This window comes from Centroberyx affinis, unplaced genomic scaffold, assembly GCF_046629955.1.
Source record: "Centroberyx affinis isolate AG114_WGS23_722 - 3 ecotype Tasmania unplaced genomic scaffold, CSIRO-AGI_Caff_v1 ptg000559l_1, whole genome shotgun sequence".
Taxonomy (NCBI): domain Eukaryota; kingdom Metazoa; phylum Chordata; class Actinopteri; order Beryciformes; family Berycidae; genus Centroberyx; species Centroberyx affinis.
The window spans coordinates 330,001-341,093 of NW_027279202.1; the positions used below are offsets into that span (position 1 = coordinate 330,001).

The 11,093-nt window shown below is 42.4% G+C and overlaps 1 protein-coding gene across 1 annotated transcript in view; it reads right to left on the reverse strand.

Annotated features, from left to right (window-relative positions):
* Nucleotides 1–10,873, reverse strand: part of LOC139643086 (RNA-binding protein Nova-1-like) — a 25,019-nt gene extending 14,146 nt beyond the window's left edge. The window contains exon 1 of the mRNA XM_071518242.1: nt 10,712–10,873. Coding sequence (XP_071374343.1) covers nt 10,712–10,792 — 81 coding nt within the window. The 5' untranslated portion in view covers nt 10,793–10,873. The remainder of the gene's footprint in view (nt 1–10,711) is intronic.
* Between the last annotated feature and the right edge of the window lie 220 nt (nt 10,874–11,093).

An 11,093-nucleotide genomic window follows, 5' to 3' on the forward strand; every position in this document is an offset into this window, starting at 1 on the left:
CATTTTAAAATGTAATAAAATGTCTCTAAATGGGTCAGAAAAGCTGTAAAACCTGTTAATGTAATGAACTGACAGATAATGTAATATCCTCAATCCCTCCTCTCACTGCTTCCTCCCTCCTTTCTCTCCTTCCTCCCCATCCCTCCTTCCTTCCTTCCCTCTCTCCTTTCTCACTCTTCCTTTCTCTCCTTCCTCTCCTCCATCCCTCCCCTCTCTCCTTCTTCCCTTCCTTTCCATCTCTATTTCCTCCTCCCTTCCAGTTCACCCTCTTCTGCCTCTCTCCTCCTTCAATCCCCTCTTCCTCCTCCCTCCTCCTCTCCACCTCTTTTCTCCTCTCCTCACTCCTCCTCTCCTTTCCTCCTCTCCTCTTCTCTCTCGTTCCTCTCCTCACTCCTCCTCTCCTCTCTCCTCCTCTCCTCCCCTTGTCTCCTCTCTCCTCCCCTCATCTCCTCTCTCCTCCCCTCGTCTCCTCTCCTCCTCTCCTCCCCTCGTCTCCTCTCTCCTCCTCTCCTCCCCTCACTCCTCCTCTCCTCCCTCCTTCCTCTCCTCCTCTCCTCCCCTTGTCTCCTCTCTCCTCCTCTCCTCCCTCTTCCTCTCCTCTCTCCTCTCTCCTCCTCTCCTCCCCTCACTCCTCCTCTCCTCCCCTCGTCTCCTCTCTTCTCCTCTCCTCTCCTCCCTCCTCCTCTCCTCAGTTCAGATCAATAGAGGTTTTGCAGTGATCTTTCTCTCCAGTAGCCCAGAAGCAGGAAGGTCAGAAACACCATAAAACATCCCTCTGCCAGGAACAGGAAACACTGTGTGTGTGTGTGTGTGTGTGTGTGTGTGTGTGTGTGTATGTGTGTGTGTGTGTGTGTGTGTGTGTGTGTGTGTGTGTGTGTCCATGAGCAAGCATCTCAGAAAGAGTGAAGAGAAAGTGTATGTTTCAATGTGTGTGTGTTTGTGTGTGTTTATGACTTTCATTTCAGTCTTCAAAAATTTTCTTCACATATACAGTATGTGCTTTTAAATAAAGCAGAAAGAAAGAAAGAAAGAAAGAAAGAAAGAAAGAAAAAAGATAGAAAGAAAGAAAGAAAAAGTAATTAAAAAGACATAACTGGGTTTCTACTGTGTGTGTGTGTGTGTGTGTGTGTGTGTGTGTGTGTGTGTGTGTGTAAAACAATGCAGTAAAGTATAAATAACGGCCAAGATAATCTACTGCACACACTCAATCACCAATGCTTTCAATAGATAAGGAAAGAGAGAGAGAGGAGAGAGGGGGAGAGAGAGAGAGAGAGAGAGAAAGGAAGAGAGAGAGAGAGAGAGAGAGAGAGAGAGAGAGGAAGAGAGAGATTTTCTGTTAAGTCAGCACTTTAAAGAGATAAGCACAGACTGTGGCTTAAAGGACTGAGAGTAAAAAAAAAGACAAAAGTAAAGTAACAAAAAGAAAAGAATCTTTAAGAGTGTAAATCCCTGATCCGCAGTCTAACCTCTGCAATAGAATAGAATAGAATAGAATAGAATAGTTACGTACTGTCTACCACAAACAACAACAACAACAACAACGATAATAATGAATGGACATCATGAATGATGCTGTCAATGCCAATGTCTGCTGTTTATATATTTGTTTTTATGTTTTTATATTCGTATCACTGTTGTCATCTGAAAACCTGCAATTTTCGTGATTTTTATATTGGATGAGAAAATTCTGTTTTGGAGATACAAAGTTTTCAGCTGACAGCGATGACATGTTGGGTCCTTTTCTTCTCTTTTATGCATGGGTTAGGGTTAGGGGATGAAGATTCATTCATTCATTCACCAACAACAACACAGCACTTAGCTAGAGCGTTGAATTTGTCTGAGACTGAAATCTAACTTCCCGGGTTAGCTAAGAATCTAAACCTCCCACTTGTTTCACATCTGACACAAAGTGAACCAGACTCTGCGTTTCCCCCGACATTTACCGAGAGCTTCCTGTGCTGAGAGGCAATAACAGGAAGTAGGAAGCAGGTGTTGTTGCCAGGGGTGAAAGGTCACAGGAAACGGCCTCTCTCCTGCAGGAAGTGGCTGGAGGGAGCGGCCAGGAAAAACAGCCCGACCCGAGCCAGCGTGTGTACATGTGTGTGGCTATACGCATGTTGGTGAGCGCGTGTGTGTGTGTGTGTGTGTGTGGCCACCGTCCTGCACCGTGCTGCAGTGTTCGGTGTGTAAAGAGTCCAGTCCAGACCGGGCCAGGCCAGAAATAGTCCGACAACAAGACCACAACACTCGATAGAATAACAGCAAAACCACAAGCCGCTCACAGCTGATCTCACTGGATACTGATCCCAGGCTCTGGAGTTCATTTCCAAAACGTCATATTACAACAATAACTCCCTCAAGGGCGTTCTGTCCTGTCAATACAAGGGTGATGGTGATTCAATATGAGGGTGATGGTGATTCAGTATGAGGGTGATTGTGATGCAACAGGTAGGCGACGCCAAAATGGTGTCACCAAATTACCCAGAAGCACAGTAAAAAACGTCCTTGAGGAAGTCACGACTTTTAAACGACAACTACCAATGTGTTCTGTTTGAGAGGTTTTCTTCATGAACTAGTTCCCTGGATACCTTTAGAGTTGTCATAGCAACCAGTAAAGCATGGTTAACATGGTGCATTGTGGGAATTATGAGCATGGTCGGAATGTGTTGCCTGGCTGACTCTACCAATTATGTAAATCCAGTTCCTCATTCAGTATCATTAAAATATAATAATTTGTAAAAAGCTGTATTTTTTTCACCAGAGGAGTTTTGTTACCTACTGTCATTTGAAGCAGTGGTTCTCAACGTGGGGTCCGGGGACCACTAGGGGTCCTTGAGGGGCTTCCAGGGGGTCCCCAGCAAATTGATGAATTGTTAAACTTCACCATTACTTCATTTACAAGAAGTTAACACAATTAGAGAATGTAGAAGAATGACTGTTTTGATCATAGTTTCACTGTTATCTCTCTACCTGCAATACAGATAGTCATGGGATTCTGGACAAAATCATATCTAACAATAAAAATATTCTCAGATTTGGGTCAGAGAGACAAAATCTCATCAAATGGGGGTCCGTGGCCCTAAAGTGTACTAAATTAGGGGTCCTTGATATGAAAAAGGTTGAGAATCACTGATTTAAAGAACTATTTCTTTTCATTTTGTGTGCGTATCAATCGTTTTGTAAAAGTAGGAGATATCCAAACAATTGGATATCTCATTTGGACCAAAACTCTCAGTTATATCATTAGAAAGTGCTGCAGTTTAGATGCGGCTGTATAATTACATTTTACAAGAGCGTACTTAGGGAAAACAAAAGCAAACAGTCAACAATAAAAGTAATAAAAACCCCTCGGTAAATTTCTCCTCATCCGTGTGCAGTTCAAAATCTCTTTAGGGGCAATGAAACAATTAACGCGGCTCATAAATCATCCCGCCGGGCCGGGCCGCCCGTCGCCCCGTCCCGCGGCCCTGAGGTGCGGCGAGTCGTCGCTCCGCTCCTCCTGCAGCAGCTGCTTCTTCCAGCGAGCCGCCCCGTCACTCCGCAGCTGTCGGCTAACAAGAGTTCAGATCTGCTTCCAGCTTTCAGTCACACACTCAGCCGCTCAGCCTCTCCATTTGGCTCTGTTTGTCCCCTCTCTCTCTCTGTCTCTCCCTCTCTCTGTCTCTCTCTCTCTCTCTCTCTCTCTCTCTCTCTCTCTCTTTGCCCCTGCCTCTCTCGCCCGGTTCCCAGGGGTTAACCAGTAATGCCAACACCACATGCTGCAACAGCCGCGCTCTTGACAACAAGAAGAAGAAGAAATGATATCCACAACCCGAAATAGTAGACATCACCGGCTGCACCGCACTGGACGCCAATTCATCTTTCAGAAGCATGTGCATATGTGAGTGTGTGTGTGTGTGTGTGTGTGCGCGAGCGCGTGTGTGTTTTCATATGAAGTCCATTCATCAGATCAAAGTGACTTTATGTTGTTTTGGTCACAACAGTGTTTCCACAATGACAACCATGCTTTTAAAACTCTGTGGAGGATAGCAAGACCGCTCAGCTTACTAATAGCCCAGTGAGCGTGTGTCTGCATGTGTGTGTATGCGTGTGTGAGTGTGTGTGTGCGCGCGTGCGTGTGTATGTGGATACTGTGGAGGTTAGCGGATGGTTAGCCAAACAGCTCAACTTACTAATAGCCCAGGGAGGTACAGGTAATTACACCGGTTGTGTGTGTGTGTGCGTGTGTGTTTAAGTACTCATCTCTGTTAGAGTACTAGCATTAGAATACTTATTACTTATACTTATTACTTTTGTGGTAACTAGAAACTTAACAATTTAGTTTTTCACTTCTTGTAGTCTTTTATTAGTTACTTTTTTAAAATCTTTCATTTTGTTTCATTCTTGTTAGCAATTATTATTTTTATTTATTTAAGTGAAAATCCTGCAACATCCCATCTGGTGCAGACAAAATGCTGCAAATTGAAAAAAACACAATCCATCTAATATCCTGATATAAATAAAATTAGCTTACTGTTTTAAAAACAGAGCAAACTTTCCCCAACCCTGGTCTTGGGGTATCTGTGTGTGTGTGTGTGTGTGTGTGTGTTTGTGCATGTACGTGTGTCTATATCTGAGTGTGTGTGTGTGTGTGTGTGTGTGTGTTGTCAAGCACTGCACAAACCCATTTAGTCTCCTCTCTGACGTGTTATAAATAGCCTAAAGAGCAACAGGGGGATTCACCCTCTATTATAAGTGGCTAAATATCAGCAGCTATTAGTCCGCTCGTCTCCCCGCAGCTCTGCGCTCTTCCAAAACAACATTACTCAACTGTCAGTCAGACTCAAGTTCATCTGCGCTGGCAGACCAGATATAAACCCAGCACACAAAACATCAGGAACACCAAGGCCCGACCACACAGCTACGACCCTCTGCTCATTTCACATATTAAATCCACTTCAGCCGTAAAGGTGAAAACAATATGAGGAAGGTGGTCATCATATTTTGTTCACTTAGTGTATTTGTGTACAGAAAGGTTTTTCCTATACGTGTGTCTATACACGACCAGTCAAAAGTTTGGACCCACCTGACTGAATGTTCTATGTTCTTCATTATCTTAAAGCCATTTTGATCTAAAGGCTTCTGCTTAAATGCTTGAAATAAATTTCTTAGACAAATATAAATAGTGAAGTTGATCCTATGTATGAATTTCTTTTCAAAGCCTTTGCCTTTCCATCAAGGCAAAGGGCGGCTACTTTAAAGAATCTAAAATATAAGACAGTTTTGATTTGTTTAACACTTTTTTGGTCGCTGCATAATTCCATTTGTGTTATTTCATAGTCTTGATGTCTTTGCTGTTATTCTAAAATGTGAAAAATAGTAAAAAATAAAGAACAATGTGGTGTGTGCAAACTTTCGACCGGTACTGTATGTACTCGAAATACTGTATGTAATTCTGTACTGTAAAATGTATCCTGTCAGACTGATATATCAGGTTGATATTTGGCTTTTATTAAATATCAGATACCATGTCAGATATCATGTTAGATATCAGATAATGATGGAGGTTCCTCCAGCTGCAGAAACACAGCCTGGGAAACCATCAGTGACATTTTATTTTCGTTGCACGTTGTATTTATTCATTTTTAATCAGTGAATAATGTTTTTTTGCAAATGAATTATTCATTTAAAGGCTTAATGTATCCCAGACTTTCGCTACCATTGAATAGGTGAGATGGGTCTTCCTGCTTTAAAGAGCTGATAACACAATTAAAAGAATGTCATCAGTCTGGGTTTCAGTGGAGAGTTTTAGTGTCCCAGGATGGTCTGGATGCTGTTTCAGAGACTTTCCACCCTGACAAAGAAGAAGAAAATTCTCCACCAGGAATATAATTCTGGGGGGAAACACTGAAGATTTGCAAGTTTTTGGCATGAAAATGGTCAAATGTAAAGCTACTGAATATTGGCAAAAAATATCGTCTATATCAGCAGCTTCACCTTCACTACAAAAATATCAGGATCTGCATCAGCCTTCAAAAACCCAAATCAGTTGAACCTTACTGTGTGCATGGACATGGGGAGTGGGAGTGGGTAAGTTAGAGAGAGAGAGTGTGTGTGTGTGTGTGTGCGTGTGTGTGTGTGTGTGTGCACCCAGTATTGATTAATTATGCATAAAACTCTGCTCATAACTGCACCTCAGAATTGTGCACTCTGCAAAAACCTCTGTCTCCGAGGAGTGTGTGTGTGTGTGTGTGTGTGAGTCTGATAACTATAATTATTCATAACTATAAAGGCGTAGCACCCCCTTCCCTCCCCTTCCCTCCCCTTCCCCCAAATTCTGCTCATGACAGAGGATGAGAAATTGCAGCAGGGGAAACATACGCAACACTCGTGCAACACCAGAGCTGGGGATGGAAAAAAAACAGCAAACTATTAGGGACATTTTTTTTAATTATTATTTCAGTAATTAATTGGGAGGCGAACATCACTGTTTAAGTTTTTTCATAAAGATGACTTTTTTTATATATTTATTTATGCTTTCCTTAACATTTTTTCATACCTAATTTAAGTCTTTGGTGTAGTTTTAGTTAATTAGTATCACCATATTATCGAAGTAAATAAGCTCTCCTCCCGTATTTGGCTCTATCAATTTGACAAACGGCTCAAATATTTAGAAATAATATTCTCATAAGAAAATTTGTGTGGAGAAGAGAGAAGTAGAAGAAGTGAAGGATAAAATCTGATCTTCTAAACAATACACAACTAAATGTGGTGTATGTGCCTGTGTGTGTGTGTGTGTGTGTGTGTGTGTGTGTGTGTGTGTGTGTGTGTTTGTGTCTGGTGGGCCCGAGGAGTCAATAGATGGAAACAATGCCAGACCTGGTTAATCAATAGAGAGCAATCATGAAGAGAGAAGGATGATAATCACTTAAACAGATTGGGATCATAATCAATGGGCGGACTAATTGAACTCCATTACACAGCTGGTGTTGGTGCTGGGCTCTACTGTACAAACAGCAGCGGAACGAGCTGCATATGGACTGCTGAGATGAAAAAACAAAAACATCATTTTAGTGAACGCTTTTATGAAAAGTGCCTTACAGTGCCGTGTGTGTGTGTGTGTGTGTGTGTGTGTGTGTGTGTGTGTGTGTGTGTGTGTGTGTGTGTGTGTGTGTGAGAGGGGGCTGGAGATCTCTCTCCTTATGTTCGTTCATTTGTTTGTTTCTTTGTTCACAATATTGTGATTTAGTACACAGCTTTGTTGAATGCTCTATTTTGAAGGCGTTCTGAGGTCTGTAATTTCTGAATTCCAGATCGCTGTTTCACATCTCATCATGTCACTCAACAAGTCAACAAGTCCACTCCATTCTGCTGATTCCTTTTTCTCTTTTTGTTTTCTGTAACAATTATTTATTGAACTGTTATAAAGAAGAGCAGCATAATGGAGTGTGTCATACACTGAGAGTCAGTGGAACTGAAAAACATGGTGAGTGTTTGAAAATAATAAATGAATACAGTGAGAAAGCGCATTTAGTTGATTTCGAATAAAATTAGGTGGCGCCACCTTGTGGCAGGAAGATGCTGCTGCTTGGTTACTGCAGACAAACAGTCGGCTAATCAGTTTAGAAACATGGAAGATTTTTCCAATATTACTTTTATTAATTTATTCAGAGAGAACCAAACTTTAGACTGCTGGTTAGAGGCTGAACAGTGGATTGGTTTAGGTTTCTATGGTTACAGCTCTGCTACAGTGTAGCCATGGATGCTAGCTAGAGACGTTTCTATGGTTACAGCTCTGCTACAGTGTAGCCATGGATGCTAGCTAGAGACGTTTCTATGGTTACAGCTCTGCTACAGTGTAGCCAAGGATGCTAGCTGCAGATCCTGCTTAAGTATTTTTCGGTGGTAGCTTGTGAACTGCCTTAGTTTGTAATAAAATCATTTTAAATAAGTGTTTCATGTGAAGTGATTAATGTCTTTGGGGAACAGCTGTGTAATAAGTGGGATCATGTGCAAGGAACTTAATGTCAAGGTCTTGACTCGCTCTGTTGGGGCTCATTTTGTTATAATGACTGTCTAGCTGTACATTTTCCTTTATATAACAGCATAGATTTAGACTAAACTTGGAAGAATGATGCATCTCACCACTGTGTTCTGGTATTTAAAAAACAAAAAATTAAATGAATTATCCCTACACTATAATCACCTTGAATTCAGACTTGGTTGATTTGTACATAAAGTTGGTGCTGCTCCCCATCATCTCATTCTACTGTGCATTTTGTCGTGCTACAAAGTTATTTAGTTATTTCAAAATGCATTTATTAGGGATTTGTTGACTGAGATATGTAAAATACTATACTTTGGAAAACTCTTCACATTTAGGTGCAAAAAAAAAAAAAAGTATGACACTCAAATGATTTGAGTACATGGAAATCTAGAATTACTCCAACTTACAAACTCAACAACAACTGTCTGTATGTCTAAAGAATGACTTCATCTTCAAACCCTGTACTTAATAATCTGGTCCAAATAGAGCGAGGGAGAAAGAGAGAGAGAGAGAGAGGGAGAGAGAGAGAGAGAGAGAGAGAGAGAGAGAGAGAGAGTAGAGAGAGAGCAAAGTGAGTGAATACCATAGGAAAGCAGCGGGATGGAAAGCTGCAATTATATGGGAGTTCCATGTCCTTCAGTCAGACCACTGCCACTTCTCACACATCATTGTGTGTGTGTGTGTGTGTGTCTGTGTGTGTGTGTGTGTGTGTATTCCCTGGATCAGGACACTCGGTCACACTTCCTCCCTCGGCAGGAGACTGTTTCCTGTTGGTGTGGATGTTTAGGTTGCTGGCATGGTGTGTGTGTCTCGATGTGTCGCTGTGTGTGAGTGTGTGTGTGTGTGGGTGTGTGTGTGTGTGTGTGGTGGCCCATGGTTCATGTCACATGTGGAGTGTATCTCTTCACACCTCACACACTGCATCCTGTCTGAATGAATCTGATCTCTCTCTCCCTCTCTCTCTCTCTCTTTTCCTTCCTCTCTCTTTCTCTTTCTCCCTCCCCTTTCTGTCTCTCTCTTACTATTTCTCTCTTTCTCCCTCACTCTATTTATCTTTTTCATTCTCTCTCTTAGTCGCTCTCTTTCCATCTCCCTCTTTCTCTCCTTTCTTCTGTCCCTGCCCCCCCTCCTTTTCTCTCTGCCCCCTCTCTCTCTTTCTTTTCACTGTCTTTCTCCCTCACTCTCTCTCTCTATTCTCTCTCCCATTTTCCCCCCCTCTCTTGGTCCCTTGCGCCTCTTTTCTGTTTTTTCCTCATTCTCTGCTTCTTTCTGTCTCTAACTTCTCATATTTTCTCTCTCCCTTATCTTCTCTCTCTCTCCCTCTCTCTCTCCCTCTCTCTCTCCCTCAGTTTCTTGCCTCGTCCAGCTTCACTCGAACAGAAAATCACAACTTCAGCTCAGCCACAGAAACACACACAGTTTGCTATTCCAGCTCTCTCTTCCAAAGACAAACACTTCCCTCCCTCTTTTCCTCACACACCCCTTCGCCTGAGACAGAGCTGGCAGCACGTGCACACAGAAACACACACACCACACACACACACACACACACACACACACACACACACACACACACACACAATTGTATTGTGGCTATAAACAAACTTGAGAGTGACCAGGATTAGCCTCAGCTACTTTGGGATTTCCTAGATTAGAATAGAATACAATAGTATTTCTACTTTGCACACCATCTTAATGCTGTAAAACATACTTTTTTCATACTTCATACATTTCTTTTTCTTGTTCTAGTGTTGAATTGTCAGTTGCCTATGTTTATAAAACCCCTCCATGTCCTTTGTTCTTATTTATATTCTGTTTTCTCTCCTGTATTCAATTTCCCCACAGGGATAATTGAAGTTGCTACATGTAGCCTTTATAAACAGCAATATATCATTATCATCATTATCTCTATCTCACACCTGTAGTGTTGCTACCTCTGCCAAGGAGGTTATGTTTTCGGTGCCGTTTGTTTGTTTGTCTTATTGTTTGTCTGTTAGCAGGATTACGGAAAAACTACTGGCCCGATTTTCATGAAACTTGGTGGAAGGGTGTAGCATGGGCCAAGGAAGAACCCGTTAAATTTTGGCGTGGATCCGGATCCGACTCACGAACAAGCAATAATAGCACTAACCTTGGCGGAGGTCTGCGCTCTCCGAGTGCCCTTCTAGTTCGTACTAGTGTTTCTCAAAATCAAGACCATATTTCCCATAAACCCTGTTGCTTCCTGACACAAAGAACATGTTGCTACTTGTCTCCGCCTCCCTGCTTGTTTCCTCTTTCACTTTCCTGAAGAGAATCAAACATGTCGGAAGTGATTTCTCCACCTTACTTTCCCTCCTTCCACCATCTGCTGCCAGAAACTCTTTCAGCTTTAGCGCCGTTTGCTCTGGAAGAACAGAACCTCTTCCTGTTTTGTGCCGTAAAGCGATCCAGCAGATTTCCCTCCAGATCCACCAGGTGGAGAAACAATGGAGGATGCAGAGTAGAGGCTGATAGAGGCTGACAGACTGACCACTGATGGACTGGTTTGTTTATGGTGATTATACTAATGTCTCAAAATTAATGTGGTGATGACTTATTGATGGTGATAGATATATAGATAGATAGATAGATAGATAGATAGATAGATAGATAGATAGATAGATAGATAGATAGATAGATAGATAGATAGACTGACTGACTGACCTGTTTGATGCGGTCGGGGTTGACGGTGGTCTGCGGCTGCAGGATGCTGACCGGCTCTGTCTTCTGGGTGCTCTGAGGCATCTCCCTCACCTTCTCAGCGATGAAGTCATGGACGCCGTTCAGCGCCTCCACCGTCCCCTGGATCAGACACACCCGCTCTGTCGTTCCTGCAGAGGGAGAGAGAGAGAGAGAGAGAGAGAAGAGAGAGAGAGGTCAGTGCATGTACTCAGACTGATGCCAAACAGAAAGCGAAATAATGATTTTGGGTTATATTTCAGTTGTAGATGTTGTGAAGGTACACATGTGAAGTTTTAGTGTCATCTGGTCTCTGTTGCTCAATGCACAATATTTCCACTCTTTGTTTTCACATTTTCTCATTTGT